We start from the raw sequence: 26,717 nt of genomic DNA, 5'->3' as shown, positions 1-26,717 counted from the left end.
AGCCAGCCGGCGCGCGTGAGTCCCGCCCCGCCCCCCCGCCGCCCCGGCCCCAATCCGGGAGGAGTCCGGGCGACGGGGCGGGGCCGCGGCCCGGAGCTCCGGCCGGCCGATTGGCCCTGCGGGGCGGGGCCCGGAGGCGCGGCGGCCAATGGCAGGCGGGCGGGGGCGGGCCGCGGCCAGCGCGGAAGTCTCGCGAGGCCGGGCCCGAGCCGAGTGTGGCGGCGGCGGCCGCGGCGGCGAGATCTGGGCTCGGGTGGCAGGAGTTGGTGTTGGTGCGGCAGGCAGGGGCAAGCGGCGCACGCCGGGCCCGGAGGGCGGGAGGAGGCGCGGCCAGAGCGGGCGGGCACCGGGACGAGCCGCGGCCGCGAGCGCGGGGCGCGCCGAGGCTCCGCAGGCGGGCAGGCCCTCCGCCGCCGCCGCCGCCGCCGCGCCCGCCCCTTCCCCCGCCCGCCGCCCGCCGCCTTCCTCCCTCGGCCGGCCGGGCCGCCCGCCGCGGAGCAGCCGCGGCCGAGCGCTCCGCCATGGCCTCGGGCGACACGCTCTACATCGCCACGGACGGCTCGGAGATGCCGGCCGAGATCGTGGAGCTGCACGAGATCGAGGTGGAGACCATCCCGGTGGAGACGATCGAGACCACGGTGGTGGGCGAGGAGGAGGAGGAGGACGACGACGACGAGGACGGCGGCGGGGGCGGCGGGGGCGGCGGCGGGGGCGGCCCCGGGCACGCCGGCCACCACCACCACCACCACCACCACCACCACCACCCGCCCATGATCGCGCTGCAGCCGCTCGTGACCGACGACCCGAGCCAGGTGCACCACCACCAGGAGGTGATCCTGGTGCAGACGCGCGAGGAGGTGGTGGGCGGCGACGACTCGGACGGGCTGCGCGCCGACGACGGCTTCGAGGACCAGATCCTGATCCCGGTGCCGGCGCCGGCCGGCGGCGACGACGACTACATCGAGCAGACGCTGGTCACGGTGGCGGCGGCCGGCAAGAGCGGCGGCGGCGGCGGCGGCTCGTCGTCGGGCGGCGGCCGCGTCAAGAAGGGCGGCGGCAAGAAGGGCGGCAAGAAGAGTTACCTGGGCGGCGGGGCCGGCGCGGCGGGCGGCGGCGGCGCCGACCCGGGCAACAAGAAATGGGAGCAGAAGCAGGTGCAGATCAAGACCCTGGAGGGCGAGTTCTCGGTCACCATGTGGTCCTCAGGTGAGCGCCGGCCGCGCGCCGGCCCCGCGATGTTTTTGTTTTGAAGGGAGGCCATGTTTTATGTGTGCGCTGGGCGCCGCCATCTTCTCCGCCAGGCAAGTATGGCGGCCCCAAAAGATGGCGGCGCGGCGGGGGCGCGGCGGGCGGCGAAGATGGCGGCGGGCGGGCGGGCAGGGCCGGGGCCGGGGCCCGGCAGGGCCTGGGGCGGGCAGGGCCTGGGGCGGGCAGGGCGGGCGGGCAGGGCCGGGGCCGCGGGCGCGGTGGGGCGGGGCGCCGCCCGCTAGGCCGCAATGGCGCAGTTGGCCGGGGGGAGGGGCGGGAGGGGCCGCGCTCCAACGGCCGCCGCGCCCCCGCGCCCGGACCCCGGACCCCGGACCCCGGACCCCCGGCCCACGCCCAGCGGCCAGCGCGGGCCTCGCCCCGGCCCCGCGCTCGTCGCTGCCGACGACCCAGCCGGCCGGGTGTCCGCTTTTGTCCCCGCCGAGGCCGCCGTTCGCGAAGGCCGGGGACTCCGGGTGCCGGTGCGCAGTCTTTGTGCTGCCGCGGGGCTGGAGGGGGCTGCGGCGTGCGGCGTCCTGGCACGGCTCGGGGCCCCGCGGGCAGAGGCGGGCGGCGGCTGCGTCCCGGCCCGGCTCCCTCGTGCCGGCGCCGGCAGGAAGTGCGGGCCCTCCGCTGGTGCGCGGCCGCGCTCCACGGCCTCACGCCCGGTGCGCGGGGGTCTGTCGTTTGGGGCACACTGTAGGTGTCTCAGAGTGTGCGTAGGGCCCAGTTTTAGAGTAATTCTGAAAGGCAGCGTAGTTTGCGCTGAATCTTCCGGAATTGCTTGCTGGAGGGGTAGATGCAGAGGGCCGCTTAGGGCAGAGAGGGGGAGGGCACCGTGCGAGTGGCTGCCCCAGCTGGCACCGCTGGGCGTTTTCCGGGCCGCTTCTTTAAAAGCATTAGCGGCGTCCGGTGTGTTGCGCAGTTCTCTGGTAAGCGCTGGTGAGGACGACACAGGGCTGGCCGTGTCAGCTAGGTTTTGTGCTAATCAACTCCCTCTCATGGTCTTTGTGATTTGGATTTATTACCAAAGTGAGGCTAAGGCGTTTGTGGTCAACTGCTCATGTCCAGAGTTGAAGTCCTGAAAAGAAGGTAGTCTTCAGAAGTGACCTAAAATGATGGAATTGATAACCAATGGAGAAGTCAGCTGTCAGCTGGGAGGCTACATCTGCGTGTGGGGGTCTGGTGAGAGGCAGTTAGCTGCTGTGAGGTGCCCCTCGCAGGCGGCTCGGCGACACAGTGCCTGAGGTCGGAGTGGGGTGGGGAGCTACACTTCTGCCTAAGCCCCGACCTTTGTTACTGAAGTCACTGGACAAATAATTGTGCAGGTGGTGTTGTCAAGGCCCCCCAGCTGCGTTAGCACCTCTTGGTTTAAAATAGAAAGGTAACACTTCAGTGGGAATGAGCATATTTTTGGAAGCCCGAGTTTTTGGATTTTTTTTTTTTTTTTTTTTTTAAGATTTCTTTTGCTTGTATATTACCTTCCCAGGGGAAGGAGCTTGCAGCCAGGTGTGCATCGTGGCTAGGGTGGCGTTCAGGCCTCCACCAGTCCTCCTAAGATCTGCTTTTTGTTTTGTTTGTTTGGAAGGCAAAATTAGAGAGGGAGAGACAGAGATGGCGTCCATGGCTGGACTGCACCGGCCAGGAGCCAGGCGCCAGGCGCTTCTTCCAGGTCTCACGTGGGTATAGGGCCCAAGGTCCTGGGCTGTCCTGCTGCTTTCACAGAAGCAGAAGTGGAGCAGCCGAGACTGGTGCCCGGGTGCCGGCACCACAGGCCACAGCTTGACCTGCTGGGCCGCTTTTTTAAAAATGCAGTTGTTTTCTCACAATTCAGTGGTGGGTGTTTTTTTTTTGTTTTTATTTTTTTTATGTTCACCAGTTTGTGCAAACACCACTACTCTAATTTCAGACTTTTTTTTTTTAGGATTTATTTATTCTTATTAGAAAGTCAGATTTACAGAGAGGGAGAGACAGAAAGAAAGATCCTCTGTCCACTGGCTCACTCGAGTGGCCTTAATGGCTGGAGCTGAGCTGATCCAAACCTAGCAACCAGAAGCTTCTTCAAGGTCTCTCACACGGGGACAGGATCCCAAGGCTTTGGGCCGTCCTCAACTGCTTTTCCAGGCTGCAAGCAGGGAGCTGGATGGGAAATGGAGCAGCCCATATGGGACCCCATGCTTGTAATGCGAGGACATTCGCCAGTAGGCTTCTGCACCGGGCCCATATCAGACATTGTCATCACCCTGGAAGAGGTTCTGTGCCTGTCCGCAATCACTCCCTGTGTGCCATCTGCAGCCAGCCTGCTGTCTGGTTTGCCCGCTCTGGACACTGCAAAGGAAATTGTCCAATATGTGGTCTCCCGTGGCAGGTTAATGTGCCTTTGCAAAGTTTGTCCGTGGGGTGCTGTGTTACACCTAACTAAATAAAGGTCTCTTGTCCAGGAAATCTGGCAGGACCTGTGGTTTTTGCAGATGAGACTATTAAGGGCCTGTTAATCTGAGCATATTTCAGTCTTTAATCACAGCTTTGAGCTTTTTTCCATACATACATCTAATGACCATCGCGAGGCTGGACAACTTAAAGGAAAATGGAAGATGGTTTTTTCTTAGATATTCCTTGCTTTTCCTTAGGTGTCACTTCATATTGCTTTGAGCTAATTATAAACTGAGTTGACTAAACCATTGACTTGAGTAGAAAAGCTAATGACATACCTGAACAGTGTGATACAATGTCATGATACGCTTAATAGCAGAATGTTAAGCTGGTAACTGTCATGAAAGAACTGCGCTACCGTAATAAAAGGAAGGAAGGGGAAATGGGGAGGGACAGAGGACTCCCTCTACCTACAGAAGGGTGTCGTGGGAAATGGCAACAACCCTGAGAACAGCTGAGGGCCTGGGTGTCTGTGCGCCTTGACTCCGGCAGCGGCTGTTGGCGCACTCCTTATCAGCCGGCAGGCTTTGCGTGGAAGCCTTTGGGCTGAATTAAACAACACGTAGAAGGCTGGAGAAACTTCTGGAAGAAGACTCCTCAAAGTGAGAAAGCACATCTTACATGTTCCTCTGTTTTATGCATTCAGAAAGTTTACAACTAGTAACTTTTGGCAAGCGTAGTTCCTGTTTGACCATTCCTCCGTGGGTTTTCCTCTCTGTGTGTGTCATGGAGATGCTGTCCGTATAAATGTCCACGGAGCTCCGACAGCACAAAGGCCTTCCCAAGGAGGCTCTGCTGCGTCCTCTGACCTACATCAGTGGAGTTGGCGCCTGAGGCCTGGGCCGGAAGCTCAGGCAGGCGGACTGGGGAAGCCTTGTCCTATGTGCCTGACGCCAGGTTATCAGTGTCACATGCCCCCCTCGGCAGAGGGTCAGGCTTCTGGAACGAAGTACATTTTTAAAAAACCAAGCCTACTGTAACTAGGTAGGTAGGCACAGAAAGGCATTTTTTTTTTTTTAATTTTTAAAAATATTTGTTCAGTCTCACTTTTTTATTCATTTATTGGAGAGGAAGAGAGCCCGAAATCTTCGGCCCACTGCTTAACTCCCCTCTGTCAAATAACTGCGGTAGCCGGGGCTGGGCTGCCAGGGCCCAGGCGGGAGTCCACAGCCCTGACTGGGCTGCAGGGGCAGGTGGGCCTGTGAGCTCCACTGAGGGCTGCCCCTGCAGAGGCACTTCTGTTTCCTTTGGTTTTGAAATCTCTGCAAGGGTAGTTGGTTTTCAGGACAGGGAGCTTAGGTCCCTAACAGGTTTGTTCCCAGAATTACTGCAGATGGTATTTCTTAAGCCCTTCGTTCTGTTTGTAACTCCTGCGTCTCTCTTACTACTTCCAATAGGAAAAGCCAAAGTAAATTTTCTTATCATTTCAAAACTCTACATGTTTACCAATAAGTTGTGCTCCGTTGAAGTATTGTTAGATAAATACTCAAAACCTTGTAATTTTCTTAACGATTTATTTTATTTTATTACAAAGTCAAATATACAGAGAGGAGGAGGGCTTTGCTGGCAGTGCCACCTTCCCCTGTGTATCCACATCTGAGGGGCTGTGCCCAGAGCTGTCCCTGGGAGAAGCCAGTTCATGTCTTTCCTTAGACAGATAGACTTTTTAAAAGTTCCATGCCTTGTTTTCAAGAGTGCTATGCCCAGCTTGTGATTGCTTTGTAACTTTAATTTAGCTGTACATTCACATTTAAAATGACAAAGAAATCTCACCAGTGTGGTCTGTTTTCCTTCTCCCTTCTTTTTTTTTTTTTTAAGATTTATTTATTGTTATTACAAAGTCAGATATACAGAGAGGAGGAGAGACAGAGAGGAAGATCCTCCGTCCGATGATTCACTCCCCAAGTGAGCCGCAACGGCCGGTGCTGCAACGATCCGAAGCCAGGAACCAGGAACCTCCTCCAGGTCTGCCACGCGGATGCAGGGTCCCAAGTCCTTGGGCCGTCCTTGACTGCTTTCCCAGGCCTCAAGCAGGGAGCTGGATGAGAAGTGGAGCAGCCGGGATTAGAACCGGCGCCCATATGGGATCCCGGGGCTTTCAAGGCGAGGACCTTAACCACTAGGCCACGCCGCTGGGCCCAGTCCCATTAATTTCTAACTGATGGCAGAGTCTGGAAGAGATAGGAAGCCCTTGCTGGGTGGATGTGTGCCTTTGCGTGTGTGGTGGGTTTGAGTTCCTCTAATGACCTAAGGGCAGCCATTTGTGGGGCCTTGCTATGGTGCTGATGGGTCCCTGCCCGCCCAGGTTGTCTGGGGACTTCCTCTGCAGAGGAGGTTGGCCACAATGGATGGCCTTGGCATCTGTTTGTAAAGTGAGCTGTTGGCATGGGGGTCTTCTTAGGGTCATTTGCATTCCATAGCAGAAAAGTTCTCTTCCTTACAAATGGCTGTGTGACAATAGCAAGTGGTACCTGATATCTTAAAGCAGAACTCTGGGATCCTGATAGGCGAATGAGGTTAGGCCCTCTCTTAGCTTTGTGCGCGTGTGAATGGTGGAGGTGGGGAAGGCGGGTACCAAGTACTGAGTTGCAGCCCTGCCACAGGTGGGACCACTGAGTTGGAGTAGAGGCGGGAGCGAGGGCAGACTCAGGAAGGTGTGGTGATTCAGGGCCCTTCAGTGAACACCAAGCACACTCCTTTGGGAACCTGGATGGCAGAAGAGAGATTCAAAGAAATGTTTTGTTTTGTTTTGAAATTGTTACCAGTGAAGAGACAGGTCTCCGTCCACGAGTTCACTCCCCAGGTGGCCAGCTCTAGGCCAGGCTGAAGTCTTTGCAACTAGTTCAGAAGTGGAGCAAGCTGTCTGGGATACTGGTGTCACAGGCAGCGGCTGTACCCACTGCACCACAAGGCTGGCCTTCTGCAGGCTGTTCTGGAGACTCTTGGAGTTGCATCTCAACTGGATGAGAGAAATAGAAGAAGCCAGGAGGGTGACTAGCCAGAAGTATGCATACGGACTTGAAGATTGATTTATTTGAAAGACTCAGAGAATGAGCTGGGGTCGGGGAGATCCCCATCTGTTGATAAACTTCCCGGGTGGCCAGAGCTGGGGGCCCCTCTGGAGAGCCAGATGCCTCCTGCAAGCATCCCACGGGGGCCGTCCGTGAGCAGGGAGCTGGACCGGAAGTGCAGCAGCTGGTGCCCATGTGGAATGGTGACAGCTTTATCTGATGCATCACAGCGCTGGCACCAGTAGTTTCATGTTTAAATAAATGCCCCTTCCCACAATAAACTTTACAAAATTAGCACTACTGGGCCTGGCACAATGGCTCAGCAGTTATATCTTCGCCTTACAAGAGCAGGATCCTGTGTGAGCGCCGGTTTGTGTCCTCACTGCTCTACTTCCCACCCAGATGAGCCTATCAGGAGCCAGGAGATTGTTCCAGGTCTCCCACGCGGGTGCAGGGTCCCAAGGCTTTGGGCCGTCCTCTGCTGCTTTCCCAGGCCACAAGCAGGGAGCTGGATGGGAAGCGGGGCAGCTGGGACTTAAACTGGTGCTGATATGGGATCTCAGTGCTTGCAAGGTGAACATTTTAGCCAATGTTCATAATTGAAGAAGTAGGAACAAAGAAAATAAAAATAGACTCTTAAAAGTCACTACTTGGGCCTGTCACGGTAGCCTAGTGGTTGGATTCTCACCCTGGCACACACCAGGATCCCATATGGGCACTGGTAATTGTCCCGGCGGCTCCTCTTCTCATTCAGCTCCTTGCTTGTGGCCTGGGAGGGCGGTGGAGGACGGCCATACATAGCCTTGGGATCCTGCACTGGCATAGGAGACCTTGAGGAAGTTCCTGGCTCCTGGGTTCGGATTGGCTCAGCTCCGGCCTTTGCAGTAGCATGGGGAGCAAATCAGTGGGTGGAAGATCTTTCTCTGTCTCTTCTTCACTCTGTAAATCTGCCTTTCCAATAAAAATAAATGTTCAAAAAAATTTAAAAAATTGCCTGGCCCCTTGTTTACTGGAAATGGGAAGGACGTGAAACCCTTCGTTAGAAGATGCGCAGGGCCACTGCTGGGCCAGTCCCCACCCAGCAGCCTGGAGCTCCTTCCCAGTCTCGCACAGCGCTAAAAGGGCCTTCTTTTCACTGCCTTACCTTGCACATTTGCAGGAAGCTGGGTCGGCAGTGGAACAGCCAGAACTTGAACCAGCACCCTATGGAATGTTGGCACCACAGACAGGCCATACTTACTGTGCCGTGGTGCCGCAGCGTGAGAGGGCCCCCCGATTGTTTGTTTTGGCAGAAGGAGAGGAATACAGACATGCACGGACCATGATCAGGGAGGGAGATCACACCTTGTCTCGTGTCAGTCCGCGCAGGAGAGCGAGGCAGGAGAGCTAGAGCCACTCAAGATTAACAAAAGGGAAACATTTAGGACCCGGCGGCATGGCCTAGCGGCTAAAGTCCTCACCTTGAACACCCCGGGATCCCATTCTTTTTTTAAAAGATTTACTCATTTTTCTTAGAAAATCACATTTGCAGAGAGAAGGACAGATCTTCAATCCACTGGTTCACTCCCCAAGTGGCTGCCAATGGTGATCCAAAGCCAGGAGGCTCCTCCGGGTCTCCCACATAGGTGTAGAGTCCCAAGGCTGTGGGCCATCCTCCACTGTTTCCCCAGGGAGCTGGAAAGGAAGCGGAGCAGCCAGGACATGAACTGGAGCCCACGTAGAATCCTGGTGCACCCAAATGCGAGGACTTTAGCCACTAGGCTACTGCAACAGGCCCTTAAATAAATCTTGTTTAAGGCCTGGTGTGGTGGCCTAGCGGCTAAAGTCCTCGCCTTGAACGCACCAGGATCCCAAATGGGTGCAAGTTCTAATCCCGGCTGCTCCACTTCCCATCCAGCTCCCTGCTTGTGGCCTGGGAAAGCAGTTGAGGACGGCCCAATGCCTTGGGACCCTGCACCCGTGTGGGAGACCCAGAAGAGTTTCCTGGTTCCCGGCTTCGGATAGGCACAGCACCGGCCGTTGCAGCTCACCTGGGGAGTGAATCATCGGACGGAAGATCTTCCTCTCTGTCTCCCCTCCTCTCTGTATATCTGACTTTGTAATAAAATAAATAAATCTTTAAAAAAAAAGGGAAACATTTAGGAGCAGACAAATAAAGGCACGTTAGTTCTTTGAGAAGAACATTGTGAATTTCTGTTATTTGGCTTAAAAAAAACTTTTAGAGACTATCTAAAAGTTTTATTGTCATAACAGCAGAATGAGCAAATGTTAATCTGTAGCTTCAGTGTGTACCTGGAGAATAGCGAGCCAGCCTCTTGCTCTCTGCCAGTCCCTTTTCCCGGCCTTTGTCATTTCTCTACCAGTCTTTGAACTTGGATTCCTTTTTTTCTCAGGAATGTTTCTTTCTTTTCTTTTTTTTTAAGATTTATTTATGTTATTACAGTCAGATATACAGAGAGGAGGAGAGACAGAGAAGAAGATCTTCCGTCCGATGATTCACTCCCCAAGTGAGCGCAATGGCTGGTTCTGTGCCAATCCGAAGCCAGGAACCAGGAACCTCTTCTGGTTCTCCCACATGGGTGCAGGGAGTCCTCCACTGCTTTCCCAGGCCACAAGCAGGGAGCTGGATGGGAAGTGGAGCTGCCGGGATTAGAACCGGCGCCCATATGGGATCCCGGGGCGTTCAAGGCGAGGACTTTAGCCGCTAGGCCACGCCGCTGGGCCCAGGAATGTTTCTTTTCTTACATTGTGTTGTCCTTTTCACAATTTCTACACGCTGGTCTTTGAGAAGTTCTCCGAGGTGGCTTCCATGTGGGAAGCACAGTTTATTCAGGAGTAAAACATTACTATGGAGCCTAACTAGGGCTGGTGTTGAGGCAGCATGTGGAAAGCCACTGCTTGAGACAGGCCATCCGTGTGGGCATCAGGTCATGCCCTGGCTGCTCCTCTTCCCACCCAGCTCCCTGTGAACGTGCAGTGGAAGACCGCTTGACTCCTTGGGCGCCTGTCGCCCACGGGGAGACCTGGATGGAATTCCAGGCTCCTGGCTCCAGCTTAGTGAGTCCCAGTTGAGGAGTCTGAGGTCATTTGGGGATTTGGGGAGTGAACCAGCAAGTGCAAGTTTCTCTCACTTTCTCTCTGACTTAACTGTGCTTTTTCAAATACATAAATATTATCAAATCTGAAATTAAATATGTAGCATAGAAGCTTACAGGAATGTACAATTGACTTCAAACCTAGGGCAGCGAGAGACATCCTCAGGGTGCTCTTTGCGGGGGGAGGTGCTGATAAAAGCTGACGGTGGTAATGTTTTAGACTTCAGAGTTAGGTGGGCGTGCAGGTAATGAGCCCGGTGTAGCCTTGTCAGGGAAGCAGGGCTGTGTGCAATTAGAGCAGCATCCTTCAGGACATCTAGCAGGTGGGATCAGCTCGTGTCCACCGCACATGAGTGGATACACACAACGTGTGTCCATAGAGAAGTGCGATTCAGCCATGAAAGATGGGATGTTCGTTGATGAACTTAATATGCTTGCTGAAGTAGGCCGGACACTGCAGGCGAACACTGGGACAAGCAAACGGATAATGGAATAGATGGTAGCTTTTTTTTCTTTTAAGGCTTATTTATTTTTGTTGGAAAGGCAGATCAGATTTATAGAGAGAAGGAGAGACAAAGAAAGATCTTCCATCCACTGGTTCACTCCCTAAGTGGCGACAGCGGCTGAAGCTGTGCCATGCCAAAGCCAGGAGCCAAGCTCTTTTGGGTCTCCCACACAGGTGCAGGGTCCCAAGGCTTTGGGCCGTCCTCCACTGCTTTTCCAGGCCATAAGCAGGGAGCTGGATGGGAAGTGGAACTGCCAGGATTAGAACTGGCGCCCATATGGGATCCCAACACTTGTAAGATGAGGATTTAGCTGGTAAGCTGTCATGCAGGACCCTTCTGGATCCATCTCATGCTGCCTTTCCAGGTGCATTAATAAGCAGGAAGCTGGATCCGAAGTGGCACAACCAGGATTAAGACCACAGTTCCCATCTGGGTTGCCTATGTTGTGGGTGGCAGACTGCAGTGTGGGTCTCTGTTTGAAAGGCAAAATAACAAAAGGAAGAAGCAGGAGCCTGGAATTTTCCATCCAGTCCTGTCATACGGGGTAGCAAGAACCCAACCAAGTGCTTGACTGCTCGTCACCTGCTGTGTCCTGGGATAGACATTAGCTGGAAGCTGGGACTCTAAGCAGCACTCTGAGATGTATGCTGCAAGCCCCAAGCAGCAGCTTCCCCTGCTGTGCCACCCGGGGTGCCTGCTCTGCTGGAGGTTTCCTGGGTGAATGGCAGGAACCCAGAGAACGGAGCCCTTCCCGCTGCCTTTCAGGGTGTGGAGTGGCAGGCAGCTGGGGTTCGGAGCTGGGAAACCCTGAGCGGCTTGCGTAAGCTCACTCGGCCTCTGCTTGCTTGCTGTGTCAGATGAAGGTAAAAGTTTTTAAGATTTATTTGAAAGGCAAAGTTAGGCAGAGACAGAAATCTTGCATCTCTTGGCTCACCCTGATGACTGCAGTGGCCAGAAGTAGCCCAGTCCAAAGCCAGGAGCTTCTTCAGAGTCTCCTGTGTGCGTGCGGGGCCAAGGACATGGGCCATCCTTCACTGCTTTCCCATTGTGCCCGGGAAAGCAAGGAGCTGGATGGAAATTGGAGCATCCAGGGCTTAAACCAGCACCTCTATGGAATCTGGTTCCACAGACAGCATCTTTACTTGCTATGCCACAGTGCTGGCCCTATTTCATGATCTTGTAATGATTTGGTGTTTCCTCTGATCAAGAAAGGTGAAACGAGAAATTTAATGTTGCCGTATTCTGTGCTCTTCCTTGCTCAAAGTAATTGAACTTGCCTCAAATGATTCTACATTCTATGCATTCTGTCTTGAATTCTAGCTTTACACTGATGTCAGAACCAATTGAAGTAGGGACATGCAGTTTTGGGGACTGACAGCAATCTAGAAACTCAAATAAAAGTGGACATCCCAGGTTGGATGATGGGATCAACAAGCCCTTGGAGAATTGGGAGGCAGGTTAGGAGATAACAGGCAGCGAAGGGAGGGGGTCCTCTCGCTTGGTGGTCGCCACCAGGCATTGGGAACTGACCCGGGAGAAACAGCCTGGTTGGAGGGACCAAGGAGCTGGGCTGGCATTGTGGCACCACAGGCCAAGCCACTGCTCAGGAGTGCCAGTTGGAGGCCTGGCTCTCCCACTACTGATCCAGCTCCCTGCTAATATACCTGGGAAAGCAGCAGCAGGTGACCCAGGTCCTTGGGCCCTGCACACATGTAGGAGAGCAGGATAGAGTCCTTGGCTCTGGCTTCAACCTGGGCCAGTTGTAGCCACTGGTGAATCAAAGATAAGGACAGAGGGGAAATACAAGGCAGGCCTGGATGTATTAAGTGGAACTAGGCAGCTCAGGACCCAGAAGGTCAAGTTGGAGTGATTTATATAGTGCCATGAGTGAAAATATTTGTTATTTTTCTGTTACTGTTTAAAGCTAGAGTAAAGAATTGTGCAAAACAATCAACATTGGAACAACAAAAGCAGAAGGATCTCAACACTATCAAAAGCACTGAATCAGTTCCCTCTGAACACACTCAACATCGGGGACCCTGGGGTGACTTCAGGTGGCTGTCCCCCATCCTTAGAGACTGATGTGGTTGGGCTCCTGTGAACAGCCCTGTCCCCTTCTCTCACCACTTTGCCCCGTTTCTCCACCCTCCCCACCCGAATTCATGATCCACATGGGCATGCATCCTAAAGTTCATAAACATCGTCAAAGATAAAATATACTTATTATATGGAGAATAAAAGGAAAACCAATTAAGGTGCTACTGTAATCAGAAATTGCAAGAGCCAAGTTAGGTTGACAATCCCTTTTAAAGGTAGTAAGTATTAGTGCCTGCTGTATAGGAGGTTAATAAGTGTGGGGTCCCGGCATGGTAGCCTAGTGGCTAAAGTCCTTGCCTTGAACATGCTGGGATCCCATATGGGCACCGGTTCTAATCCCAGCAGCCCACTTCCCATCCAACTCCCTGCTTGTGGCCTGGGAAAGCAGGAGAGGACGGCCCAAAGCCTTGGGACCCTGCTCCAGTGTGGGAGACCCGGAAGAGGCTCCTGGCTCCTGGCTTTGGATCAGCTCGGCTCTGGCCATTGTGGCCACTTGGGGAGTGAATCATCAGACGGAAGATCTTCCTTTCTGTCTCTTCTCTCTGTAATCTCACTTTGTAATAATAAATAAATAAATCCTAAAAAAAAAAAAAGAGGTTAAGAGAGTGGGATCAGCACTGTGTTTTAGAATCTGTTGCACTTGAGAGTCTGGCAAGACACAAATCTGTAGGTGTCTTGCAATCTGTGCACATGTTTACTTAGGGCCGCCTACCCTGCCCTGGTAGACTGGGATGTGGAAGAAGGAGCTGATAAGAAGCAACACACATCCATGCTTGCACATCATGGGGCCCCGACTGAGGGCTAGGTGGGCTGGGCTGTTGCCCATTGAAGGAGCTACAGGGCTAGTACAGCTAGGGCAGCAGTAATGAGGCTGACAGCCAGCCAGCAGGCCGAAGCTGGGAGGGCCGACTGGCGTCGGCTGTGGCTGAAAAGCAAAACTTGAAGTAGGAGGATTCAGGATGCTGAAGTGGGCTGCAGGGCTGAAGGGGTTACCAGGGAGCTTGGGCAGGCAGAGAGGAATATGAGTTTGTATAGTTTGTAAAGCAGATGTATTCAGCTAACATAATCTCGTGTGTTTCAGATGAAAAAAAAGACATCGCCCATGAGACGGTGGTTGAAGAGCAGATCATTGGGGAGAACTCGCCCCCAGACTACTCAGAGTACATGACAGGGAAGAAGCTGCCTCCCGGCGGGATCCCTGGCATCGACCTCTCTGACCCCAAACAGCTAGCAGAATTTGCTAGGTAAGTTGTAAAAACTTCCCCCCTTTGAGTTATAGAAAGTGCTTAAATTCTTGCCAGCTGTTTTTGTGCCTAAGTCACAATGGTGGTTTATACTTTTTCTCTAGGACAGCTTTTGAAAACAAAAGCAGTTTTATTTTTAGTAGCACTATGCTATTCATGTGAGTGGTAGCGGACAGTAAGATGGGGTGCAGCTAGATTGCAGAGTCAGTATTGCTTGTGAGTAGATAGTCACACCTCATGTAGTGAAACAGCCTCTCGCCCGCATGTGGCTGCATGGTATACATTTGGCAGGAAGACATGAGAGCCAGCACAGAGGCTCCGCCCAGGGTGGGACCCTGAGGTCTCCCAAAACAGTTGTGAAGCCAAATTGGCACAGTGAGTCGAATTACTGCTTGGAACTCTGGCATCCAATACGGGGGTGCCAGTTTGGTTCCTAGCATTTCTCTTGTTATCCCTTCTTTCTGCCAGTACGTCTGGAGAAGCAGTTGGGAGTTGGGCCTCTCCACTCAAATACAGGACCCGGGAGGCTCTTGGCTCCTGAGTTAGCCTGTCCCAGGCTGGCCTTGTGGCTGCGGAGTGAAGCAGCAAGTGGAAGAGCCATCTATCTCTCCCTCTTTCTCTTTCTCTTTCTCTCTCTCTCTCTCTCTCTCTCTCTCTCTCTCTCTCTCTCTCCCTGTTACTGACTCCCTGTCTGATAGTCTACCTTTCAAATAATAAAGTGTTTCAAAGAGACATGGGTGATTCCTGCCACTCAGCCTCAGTTTCCCTACTTAGCAGGTGGGTAAGAATCTTGTGTTTTGATAGAACTGGATTTTTTAACTTTTTATCTTCCTTGGTACTAGCTATTGGGTACACAAGGGTGTTTCAGAAAGTCTAGAATGAAATTTTTTTAAATCCATACATGAATTTTTTCATAATAATTTTATTTTTTCGTGAAATTTTCTAATGTTTATCTACTTTGAATCCGCTTGAAAAGTGAATGGCCGGAGGGAGAGGAGATGTTTTCATCTGCTGGGTCAGCCTGAAGCCAGGGAACCAGTGCTTGAGCCTTCAAGTGCTGCCTCCGTGTTGTGTTTGCAGCAATGCGTTGCAAGTGCAGGGCTGACCCACTGTTGCACAGGTCTGCCTTCCTGTGAACTGGGGCCCTCAGGCACGCTTGTCTATTTCTAATCTTTCGTGGCATGACAGTTAGGGTTCAACACAAGTACTGTGCCAAAGTGCAGTGATACAGAGAGTGGTAGAGAAAGGGGCTGTGGGAGCTGAGAGAATTGGCCTGCAGCCCTGCACAGGGGGAGCCAGGAGGGTGTTAAGGTCTGGGGTAGAACCTGAGCTAGTCAAGGTGAGAACCAGATTGGCATCAGGCACGGGGTAGGGCGTAGTGTGATAAATTACAGGTTATGGCGGGGAAGGTTTGGGGACAGTTGACTGGGCTGTGCCTGGAAGGAGAGGAACCTTCCCCTTTACTCCTGGACTGGTGCCAGGGCTCCCCAGTGAGCCACTCCTTGGCAGGCAGCACCACACCCCGTTGGGTGTAGAACTGATTGGATATCATTGTGTGAGAGCGACTGATTGGATGTCACTTGAATGAGTGCGTTTGATTGGATATACAAAAAGATTTTTTTTCTAAGATGAGGAACTGTGTAAGCTCTTCAATACCTCCTCCCTTATCCTGTGTAACCCTCAGTCTATAAAAACATGATGCCGCTAATAAACTTTGGCTCTTGATCATCAGTCAGTAGTCCATGCGTGTTATTGTCGGCTCTGTGCACCAGGTCCATCACTGCCGGACAGTGAACATATGGGTACCAGTTTTTGTCCTGCCTGCTCCACTTCTGATCCAGCTCCCTGCTGATGGCCTGGGAAAAGTAGCAGAAAATGGCCCAAGTGTTTGGTCCTCGCCACTCATGCAGGAGATTGGATGAAGCCCCCAACACAGTTGAAACCATCTGGGGAATGAATAATAGATAGGAAAACCCCTGTGTGTCTGTAACTGACTTTTTTTAAAGATTTGTTTATTTTTATTGGAAAGACAGATTTACAGCGAGAAGGGGGAGAGAGAGAGAGATCTTCTATCTGCTGGTTCACTCCCCAAGTGGCTGCAACGGCTGGAGCTCAGCCAATCCAAAGCCAGGAGCTTCTTCCAGGTCTCCCACGCAGGTGCAGGGTCACAAGGTTTTGGGCCATCTTGGACTGCTTTTCCAGGCCACAGACAGGGAGCTGGGTGGGAAGTAGAGTAGCCAGGACATGAACAAGTGCCCATATGGATCATGGTACGTGCAGGGCGAAGACTTTACCCATTAGATGACCCCACATATGTTAAGTGCCAGCTTTACTCCTTGGGTCATAGGTCAAGTTGGAAGAAGCTTCCAGCTTGTGGCTTAGGGCAAGCAGTGTTGGTTTGAGGCGGGGCTATCCACTGCCAATAGGGCTTCGTTTCCTCAATAGTCCTCCTTTACTTCTTGCCCAACTGAAAACACGAGAATGGGCAAGTAAGTTCTGGGAAGGGAGATCTTGGACAGAAAAGACCAGCATCGTATCCTGGGGAAAGCCTGGCCCTCAGAGGCTGCGACCAGCAGTGGCAGGGCGAAAGGATCGCTGCAAAGGCAGGGGTCACCTCGGGGCCTGCACCGCTGTGACAGCCAGCACGGCACTTTGCACAAGGCCCAGGGAGAGCAGCAATGCGATCCTGATGGTACAGCAGCGTCATTGTGGGAGGGGCAGAGTTTTGGGAAGGGACTTGGAAGAGAGGGAACCGTGGTAGGAGCAGTTGGATGTTGGTCGCTGAGGACTGGCTTTCTTTTTCTGGGGAATTGGGCAGCCAAGGGGATAGCTTATCTCTAGGCCTCAGGACAGGTGGTTGAGGGCCACTGGTGGCAGAGTGGCCTTGCCTGTCCTTGTCAGGCTGCGTTAGAATAGGCTGCCCAAGAAAGGGGTCACCCGTGGGAGCCTGGGCTTGAGGCACCAAGTAGCCATCTTTTGGAGACGTTTCTGAACACTGAGGATGGGAAAGTGCAGGGCCTTCCCCGAGGACAGGGCACAAGCAAACCAGCTGTGGGCAGTTAGAAGGCACTAAAACCGTGCTGTGAGAGGAATTGTGCTTGCAAAGCTGTCAAACACATGAGCCAACAAAGTGGCAGTTGGCAGTGGGCCTTTAGCCTAGTACAGCCGGCCTGTTAGCACACCTGTGTCCTACTCTGGAGGGCCCAGCTCTGGCTCTGCGTTACGGCTTTCTGCCGATACACACCTTGGGTGCAAGCAGAGTTCTGACACCCGTGTGGGAGACCTGCGTTCGCAGCCTCTCACTTTGGGCATTGTCTACTTCTCCCTAAATCTGCCTTTCCGGTACAAGTAATTTTGTTTGTTTTAAGATCTATTTTATTTTTATTGGAAGGGCAGGTTTATGGAGAGAAGAGACAAAAATCTTCCATCTACTGGTTCACTCCTCAAGTCGCCACAACAGCCAGAGCTGAGCCTATCCGGAGCCAGGAGCCAGGAGCCTCTTCCAGGTCTCCCACGTGGGTGCAGGGTGTCAAGGCTTTGGGCCGTCCTCTACTGCTTTCCCAGACCACAGGCAGGGAGCTGGAAGGGACGTGGAGCAGCTAGGGTATGAACTGGCGCCATATGGGATCCTGACTCATGCAAGGTGAAGAGTCTAGCCGTTAGACTACTGTGCCAGGCACAAAAGGTAGATCTTTTAAATCAAACAAGTCCATGAACAGGGTCTGGGGCTGGGCGTGCGCTTTCCCGGCTCACCTGCTGCCTGGGATGCCCCTAGAGAGAGAACTAGTAGCTGGAAGACCTTGAGATAACTGTCTTCCTCTCTCCCTCCTTTCTTTCCTCCCTTGCTCTAGCTGAAAGTGTCTTTTTAGAAATAAGTTTTAGAGACTGGCATTCCTAGTGTATGTGCTACACCTGGGGGTACCTCAGCCCAGTGCCACCAGCAGTTGGAGGAAGACGCCTGCAAAGCTGGGAGAGCGGGGCCGCAGGCAGACTCTGTTAGGTGTAGCACAGGAAGTAGGAGGATTGTGAAAAAGGCTCTTTGGTCAGTAAAGGACAGAATGAGTGAGACACCTACAAGTGTGCAAAAGGGTCCCTGGCAAAACGCAGTCTATCGGACAAGATCCGCGACCAGCATCCTCTAGATGAGTATGGCAGGAACATGCTTAGTCTCTGTGCATTCCTGGTTAGCCTGCTGAATGTTTTTCTGTCCTGGGAGGAGCTCTTGCAACACATGGGCTGTGGGTTGGACACGCTCCCTCTCACATGACACCTCTCCTACTGAAGAGAGATTTTGAATGTGGGTGTCCTCTGAGGTCCCTACAGTCTGGGTGTGTGTGTCACAGGAACTTGGAAAGCAAGAGGCACCACGTTTCCAGGCTGCTGTGGGCCATACCGCAGCCTTGTTGTCGGGGCTTGCAAGACTGGACTGTTGGTGCAAGGAGGGCTGCTGCTTTGCCCATTTCTCCTCTAGGTGGACTGGACTGGACTTGAACCTGACCTCTCTATGTGGCAGCTTCCTGTTGTCCTCGGCCTAGACTGATTAGTAAATTATTGACACGGAGTCATGACTTCGCTATGCGGAGTCATGACTTCCATTGGGTAGGTGGGACCTTGGGGAACAGTTAAAAGTGGCGGGTCAGGGAAGCGCTGTCTCCTTTTAGACCTGTCACACAGAGGGCTTAGCAGAGAGTGCTTGGACGATCCCGGCCTGCTCACGGGATTTATACATATTGACGAGAGACGTGATGGTCGAGGTGAAAATGCCGTACAGCTCTGCCAGAGCAGGCTCGAGCCGCCTGTCAGCACACCCCCATTGCCTTTCTGCATACCTGCTTTGGCCTGAGGCCCTCCGCTTCCACCCAGGCTTCCTGCGGATGCGCTGGTAGGCGGCAGATTACATCCCCGTGGCATGTGGGAGACCCAGATAGAGCTCTGAGGCTCCTGGCTTGTGCCTGGCCCAGGCCTGGCTGGGTGGGCATCGTGAAAGTCCACCTCCTCTTCCTCTTTGGCTCTCGCTCCCTCCCCTTCTCCCCCTCTCTCCCCTCCCCCTCTCTCTGTTGCTGTGACTTTGGACGAGGTGAAAGCAAAGCACACGTGTCTTAAAACAACTATATGCCGCTTCATTTAAGACGTTCTCATTGAGCCAGCCAGCTTTGTTTTGTTTGTCTAAAAGCAACATTGTTTGCACCGGGGGGTGGGTGGTGAATCATGCTTGCAAATGGTAATTGTGCCAGGCTCCCACCAGTGTGGGTCAGGGCAGTGTCCCTGGCCTGGACGTTAACTAAGCTTGTATGGCTGGGCAAGGGCTTAGCTTCATATTGAAGAATCATTGTTCAAATGATGTTATCTGCTTCCTGGACAGTGGCAGCTCTCGGTGTTTGTGCAAGGCTCTGCTGAGGTGGGTCAGGAAGCTGCTGTGGGAGATCCCATTCGATGAGCACTGTGTGGACCTGAGTGACTTGCTACAACTCCAGCAGTCCATCTGGGGAGAGTAGCCCCCACTTGTCTTGGGTGGGAAGTGTACCTGGCCTCCTGTGGACTGGGTAGTGCAGTGAGGACTGGCTTCTGCTGTGCCCTGTTCTCTGGTTAAGGGTGGCCTGGGGCACCAGCATCTGGTGGCTAAGAACAGCTGCCAGAGTGTTTTTGTTGAGATTGAGCTCGGTTTAATTGGGCCCATCAAACAGCCTGAGTTCTCCGTGTGCAGCGTCTGGCTGTGCTCGCTGCTCTGCCGCAGGGCTGTGGCACCCGACGCCGAGCAGCTCAGTAGTTGGCTCGGAGTTCTGTGGCTAACAGAGGTCAGCTGGTGGCTTCGCGGTCTACCCTCGGAACCAGGAAGCAGGGAGGTGAGGAGTCTTCGGGGGTAGACCGGCCAGCTTTTGTGTGAGTGCCCTTTCTGGAAAACGATCCTTTCCGTGTGCCCAGCCAAACGGGGTGTGCGGGGCATGCTGGCTAGCTGGCACAGGGCTTACATACAGGCGTCTGCTATTGGTTCCGCACTTCCTCCCCAAGTTCAAGCGTGCTTGTCCAAATGCCCTATAAACTTAAAAATTTTCCATAATAACTTGTCTTTCAGAAAGTGAGTTCTGAGGGGCAGGTACCGTGGTGCCCTGTGCGCTTGGATCCTGGATGGAGGCCCGCTGTCTGACCCCACCTCCTGCTGATGCCCCTGGGGTTGGTAGATGCCCCTCTCTGCCATCTGTCTTTCCAGTATATGTATGGCAGTGCTGAGGCGGGAGTTTTGGTGCCGCCTGGGGTGCCTGCAGCCCACACTGCTGTCTGTCCGAATCCCCGCTCTTGCATCTCCATCCTGTTTCCTGGTCTGGCATCCTGGGAGCACAGGCTGGCTCAGTGCTTGGGCCCCTCGGCCCTGCTCAAGTACCCGACCAAGCTCTCTCCACCTCTCCCTCCTGTTCCTCTCATACTTGGATTTTCAAGTAGATAAAACAAGCAAACATTGTAACCTTAAGGTGTAGGAATCATTCTAGGAAAATGTTCACAAGGGGCCTCCTTAATTCAAGCACCATAGGATTCATGGTCTTTTAAGTGTACTGTTGTATGAATTTAGGCAAACCCAGTCATGTGTAAACCATCTCCATAGTGAAGAGCGCTTTCCATAGACTCAGCACAGAACCTGAAGCTTTTATTTGTGTTAATCTGAAAGGCTGATTAACACAGAGGAGAGATTTTCCGTGAGCTGGGACAGGCTGCAGTTAAAGTCTTCACCCTGTCTAGGGTTCCCATGTGGCTGGCAGGGCTCGAGTGCTTGAGGCCTCATCCAGGAATCTCCAGTGTGGGGTGCAGGTACCCCAACTGCTGCTTAACCTGCCGTGCCATGCTGTCTGCGCCTGAGATGAGAATAAACATTAATTGAGAAGACTGGAAGCTTGGTTCTTAAAACACATTCTTAAATTACTAACATTTGAGTGTTGTTTTTCAATGATCCCTCCAGGTGGTACAGTGCCACCGAATTTGTGCCCTGCCTGGTTCTGTGAACTCGGGCCAGGCCCAGTGCAGAGCCTTATACACACGGCCCCTGAGGAATGCTCTGCTAGCGGAGGGGCAATGCCCTGAGAAGGGAGGAGTCTGCCGTGGCCCCTGGGCTGTGGGAGAGCTGAAGCCAGTGGCCTCGCCGGGGATCAGGACAGCTTTCACAGAGGGGCGTGTTAGGGGCTTTGTTACCTTAAGGGTGGCAGAAGTGAGCCTCATGATGGAAAGGGAAATGGCTTCTGTCCTCAGGCAGTCGTTGGCTTCGTTCGTTCATTAGACTTAAACCCCATAGAAGCATGTGTGGTCCCCAGACTGGGGACAGAAGGAGAACTCACAAACGGAACGCTTGCATAGGTGTTCTGCAAACTCTACTTCTCACCCCTCTGCCACACACAGATCTGTAGGCAGCATTTGCAGAGAAAGTTTTCACAAAAGACCAGCAGGTGTTTCTGTGGAAAGAGCAGTGCAGGTGGGCCACCTCCCGTGTCTGGTTGCATGTGGGAACTTGGCAGGCCAGACGCCTCTGTTGTGCAGAAGACATGCTGGCCAGCTCCTCTCTGCTCAGAGAAGCCACATAGCAGACAAGAGGGTGTGGGGTCCCACCCGTCCCTGGGGTCTCCTCCCCTGGGCATCCAGGTGTGTCCTTCATCCTTTGGGCGGTCCTGTGCATTTGTGTAGCCACTTTGCTTATTCTCCCTAGAAGTGGTGTGCTGTGTTGGCAGCTCCCACAGGCGGTAGCTGTAGGACCAAGGACATGTTGGGCACCACGCCATTTTTGCCAGGCGCTGGGATGGCACAGTAGCAACTGCCCCTGTCACACCAGGAGGTTGATTTGAGGTTGTCTCAGCTGTTGGTTTAGGTATTTTACAGGGGTTTAGGGGAAAGAGTAGGTGTTTGGCCACAAGGCCTGGTTGGCTCCAGTCCTGGGAGTGGCCCGGCCCTGCTGGGCGTCGGCTTCCTTGTGTGTGAGATGAGAAGGCTTCTAGCCGTGAGCACCCTTGAACGTGAGGTCTGCCCCGCCTCCTCCCCGGAGCTCGTCCTACGCTTGTAGTTTTGGGTGCCTGGAAGGGAAACATGTAGGGACTGTATATGACTGATACCAGCTGAGTGTGCCCGCTCCTACAAACCTCTCTCTCTCTTTTTTTTTTGTTTTTTTGTTTTTTGTTTTGATAAGAATGAAGCCAAGAAAAATTAAAGAAGATGATGCTCCAAGAACAATAGCTTGCCCTCATAAAGTAAGTAATGCTAGGGGGAGGTGTCCGTCCCACTGGTGCTGAGCTGTGGAGAAGCTCTCTGCCCCCAACACTCTGCAGCTGCACTGTCCTAGCTCAGATAGAGGGGCGGACTGAAATGCTTGGCTCTGCGGCTTTGTTGCTTAAATAGACCGAGTGGCGCTTAGGAGGGAGCGATGCACGCACTGTCGCTGCCTGCTCACTGTGCTGGTTGGGACTGCCTGGGCTCAGTGACAGTGGTCATGTCTGACCCAGGGCCAGGATGGCAACCTAGGCTCGTGACTGACATTTGGAAATGATTTTGAATGTTGTTAGAATAAATCAAAGCCTTCATAATTTCCTTTACAATTTTCTTATTTGCCCGGTCAATTGTGTACTGCTGGAAGGGGACTTAATTGTTTTCAAATGTAGTCTTTGAAATGACAAGAGAGCCTGAACCGGTGACGGAGACGGAGGGATTGGGGGGTTCCGTCATGGAGAGGCAGAGAAACTGAAGGAGCGGAATTCCGAATGGAGTCGTTTTTTTTTCAAATCAACCGTTAGAGAAAGATAAGCATTTGAAAACAGTTGGGCCTTACTGCCTGCCAGTTCTCTGGCATCCCTGTGTCCTTTTCTGGTGACAGTTTTTTGAAATTCCATTTTCAAAATGGGCACTGTGCCTGCAGGTCAGGGTGACAACACTGTGGCTTTGCCTGTGACGCTTTGGGGGTGGCCTGTGCTTTCCTTCTGTCGTGCTGTCTAGCCATGTCTGCCCGCGAGCGCCCCAGCCTGCGTGGGGTCAGCGTGCCTGCCTCTGCCTTCCCTGGTCTCAGCGTCCATCTCTTCTTGCTGACCATTCCTTGGAGACCCTCTTGCTTCTTTGTCTGTCACGGAGAGGAAGGAGGCAGAGAGAGGAGCATCATGGGCGATGGCAAGGGACAGCCCCTGGGTACGGCACAGCCTGGGCCCCGGGTGGTGGGCTGCCGGCCCTGCGTTCCTCTGGGGCCGAGCTAGGCGCCAGGAGACTGGGCTCTCCTCCCAGCCCGGCCCCTCTGGTGGCTTGGAGACATCTCTAAGCCTCGGTTTTCTCATCTGCAGCATGAGGGCTTGCATTAAATGATACAGCCTTTCCCAGCTGTCTGTCCTAGAGAAAGCCCTCCTGAAGTACCAGGAATAAGAGGCGGGAGGGAGCTTGGTGGTGTTGGCTTCCAGTCCAGGCTGTTCGTGGCTGCGTCCTTCCTCCCGTGTGTGCGGTAACCCTCTGCGTTGCTTGCTCTGTTTTAAGGGCTGCACAAAGATGTTCAGGGATAACTCTGCCATGAGAAAGCATCTGCACACCCACGGCCCCCGAGTCCACGTCTGTGCAGAATGTGGCAAGGCTTTCGTGGAGAGCTCCAAGCTAAAACGACACCAGCTGGTTCATACTGGAGAGAAGCCCTTTCAGGTAGAGCACGCTCCTCCTCTGTCCAACACCGCCTGCCTGGCCCGGCCCTGCAGGGTGCAGGGGGCATCACCCGGGAGCCCGCGGGAGGAACCACAGTGGCCAGGCGTGTGGGTGGTCGGGGCTTGCCTCAGCCTGTGGCAGGACACGCTGTGGGGAGGCCCTGGCATCTTGGGTAACTAAGGACAAGGGAGCCTGGGAGAGGTGACTGTTGGCATGTGTGCAGACAGCAGCAGTGCAGCTGCCAGTCGGTGTGGGTCCTTTTTAGTGGACACCAGGACCTTGCTTCCTCATTGTTTTGTTTTTCAGTTTATAGACGCACTGGGCCCTCCATCCGATCGTTAGGCAGATTGCTAGCATTTGGCCAAATGGTTCTCTTAGATTGTTGGGGGTGTACATGGGTCATAGGTGCTATCTGGTGTTAGAGTGAAGAGATCTCACCCACCAAATCTAGAATCATCTAGAAAGTTCAGCCAGGGCAGAAAGGAGAGGTGTTGGGTGAAGTAAGCTCGTCTGTACGACGCTGAGCTCGTGGCCGAGGGCTGCCCCACTGCCCGCCCTTGACCTCTGGTCTCTTCTCACAGTGCACATTTGAAGGCTGCGGGAAACGCTTTTCACTGGACTTCAATTTGCGCACACACGTGCGAATCCACACCGGAGACAGGCCCTATGTGTGCCCCTTCGACGGTTGTAATAAGAAGTTTGCTCAGTCAACTAACCTGAAATCTCACATCCTCACACATGCCAAGGCCAAAAACAACCAGTGAGAAATGAGAAGACGCCCTCGGGAAGCATCTCCCAGGCGTGTGCTTGGGAAGAAGCACGCCTCCTTTGTATATTGTTTCTAGGAAGAATTTTAAAAATGAATCCTACACACCTAAGGGACATGTTTTGATAAAGTAGTAAAAAAAAAACGCAAAAAAAAACCTTTGAAAGGATGACATTGCTAAGATGCTCTATCTTGCTGTGTGATCTCATTTCAAAAACACGGTGTCTTTGTGAAGTGTGGTCCCAGCAGGACAGCTCGTGGACTTCGCATCAAAAGACAATTCTTTATACAACAGTGCTAAAAATGGGACTTCTTTTCACCTTCTTATAAATATGGAGCTCACCTGTTGCTTACAATTTTTTTAATTTTGTATTTTCCAAGTGTGCATATTGTACACTTTTTGGGGATATGCTTAGTAATGCTACGTGTGATTTCCTGGAGGTTGATAACTTTGCTTGCAGTAGAATTTCTTTAAAAGAATGGGCAGTTACATGCATACTTCAAAAGTATTTTCCTGTAAAAAAAAAGTTATATAGGTTTTGTTTGCTATCTTAATTTTGGTTGTATTCTTTGATGTTAACACATTTTGTATAATTGTATCGTATAGCTGTATTGAATCATGTAGTATCAAATATTAGATGTGATTTAATAGTGTTAATCAATTTAAACCATTTTAGTCACTTTTTTTTTCCCAAAAATACTGCCAGATGCTGATGTTCAGTGTAATCTCTTGGCCTGTTCAGTTACAGAACGTGCTGCTGAGCTGTAGAATGTATTGTACCTTTTACCACCTGATGTGTACACCGTGTAACAGAAAGGGCGACAATAAAATAGCGATCCTGAAGAAAGAACATGGCAGAAAAGGTCTGGAAGCACAGTCTGGTTCTCTTTTGTTGTCCAGGATACTTCAAACCTTGAGCCTCCCAGAAATTGGAAGTTCAATAAAGCAACTCAAGTTTCCTTTGTTTTGCACTCAGTCCCCGTGGCTTGTGATGAAAGTGATGCTTATGTTACTGTTTCTTGCGTGTCCTGAATTCTGAAGGAGCAGGTACCAGGCATCCTGAGTTCAGGAACTACCTCAGTGTCCCGCAGCCCGGGCCGGGGTGACAGGGATATGCGGGAAGGTCCGAGCACCTTCTCAAGGTAAGGTGCTCACTGGCGCGGGCGTGCCTGTGCAGGCCACCTGCAGTTCGCAGGCGTCGGAGTCTGGCTCGAGAACCCATGTCCTTTGTGGACGGTCCTGCTTCGTGGACGGTGCTGGCCTGCAAGGCTGTGGAGCGCACCGTGGCTGGCCTTTGCTCCTGGACTGCCGGAGTGCGGCCAGATGACTAGAGAGCCGTACCTGGGGGTGCTTTACCTCGGAAATGTGTGCTTCTAGTTTCCAGTATCAGACTCACTGAGAAGACGACATGGCAAGCTGCCTTGATGCAGCAGACATCCTGTGTGTGGCTCTGCGAGGTCAAGGGCAGGCCTGGCACTGTCAGACCCACTGCCCCAAATGGCCAGCCTCTCCTTAGTCCTGCTCATGTCGGCCCTGTGGCTGTGGAATCCTGAAGTGCCTTCTGACTCATAAGTGACAATTTTTACTCCCAAGTTTCTTCACCCAGCATCTGTTATCCTCTGAGTAGTGTGATGGAATCCCAGCTGTTTTTTGGGTGAGCCGGGCCTTGCTATATTCGGCAATCAGGAGAGGAGCCCGTGGCAGAGTTTCCTTGCATGCCAAGTTGCCCCCCTTCCTTCCCACCAGCAGGCCGGGCTATCTCGGCATGGCTCTGCTGAAAGCCACTCAGATCAGTGGAGGCCTTGGCAGCCAAGCCACCTGACCCTCATCTGGCCTTGGACTACAGGGAGCCAGCCCCAGTGCTGCCCGCAGGCTCAGGGCCACGGGCCCATGATGTGCAGGAGCTGAGCTCCTGTGTGGAACCAGGTCCCTCTTGCTCTGTGCCTTTGGTCATCTCTGCTGTCCCCCCACCCCCGTCTCGCTCCTCACCTTTCTCTTACCCCAACGATCTGTCAGTCTGCAGAGCTGCCTGCTGTCAGGAGTTGAACTTGGCGTTCCCTGTTGATGTAGCACTCTGGATTTCTAGCAATAGCCAGTGAGCGCCTGTGCGCACAAGAGGGGTGGTTCACACTGAGTTTCTCAAGCCCATTTTGCTTGTGGTCAGAACTCTCACACGTGTGCAGCGGCGTCCTAACAGTCCATTAGCTGGATGATTGATCTAGAAGTATTACTAATGGGCATATTTTCTTACACTGGAGCGGAAATGAATGCATGTTTTTAGCATATGCAATATAAAAACCCCCAGAGTTTACACTTAAGCTATTGTTTTCTACTTTTAAATTTATCCTCCCTCACTTTTGGGTAGTGGGTTGGCAGGGAGCATAATCTTTGTATAAAGAACTGTCACTGCAGGTGATGTGTATTTGCCACGAAATGCTGAACTCACGCTGAGCTTGGTGTGGCGTTTGTACGCTTGGCCTAGACTCAAGGCCTGAGAAGCCAATAAACACCAGAATGTTTCTCGTGTCAGGTTTTCATGTACAAGTTCTTTAATGGTCAGCTGCTTCGCTGTGTTTGAGAGAATGAGGCCGCTGGAGGGCGCAGGCTGTGCAGCCTGCCTGTATTTGCAAGCAGAGCCCACTCTCCAGAAACACCCGGCGGGGAGCGGCTGCTGGAG

At 53.0% G+C, this 26,717-nt stretch overlaps 1 protein-coding gene across 1 annotated transcript; it reads left to right on the top strand.

The window, feature by feature from the left end:
• The first annotated feature begins 255 nt into the window (after window positions 1-255).
• On the top strand, window positions 256-24,999 carry YY1 (YY1 transcription factor). Its single transcript, XM_004584298.3, has 5 exons — window positions 256-1,206; window positions 13,469-13,631; window positions 21,793-21,853; window positions 23,115-23,273; window positions 23,855-24,999. Exons 1-5 carry the CDS (start codon window positions 522-524, stop codon window positions 24,035-24,037), a joined length of 1,251 nt encoding a protein of 416 aa, XP_004584355.2. The 5' UTR covers window positions 256-521; the 3' UTR covers window positions 24,038-24,999.
• The last annotated feature ends 1,718 nt before the right edge of the window (window positions 25,000-26,717 follow it).

The sequence above is a fragment of the Ochotona princeps genome, chromosome 26 (assembly GCF_030435755.1).
Source record: "Ochotona princeps isolate mOchPri1 chromosome 26, mOchPri1.hap1, whole genome shotgun sequence".
NCBI lineage: Eukaryota > Metazoa > Chordata > Mammalia > Lagomorpha > Ochotonidae > Ochotona > Ochotona princeps.
The sequence above is the reverse complement of the archived record's forward strand: the minus strand, read 5'-3'. Positions and strand labels throughout refer to the sequence as shown.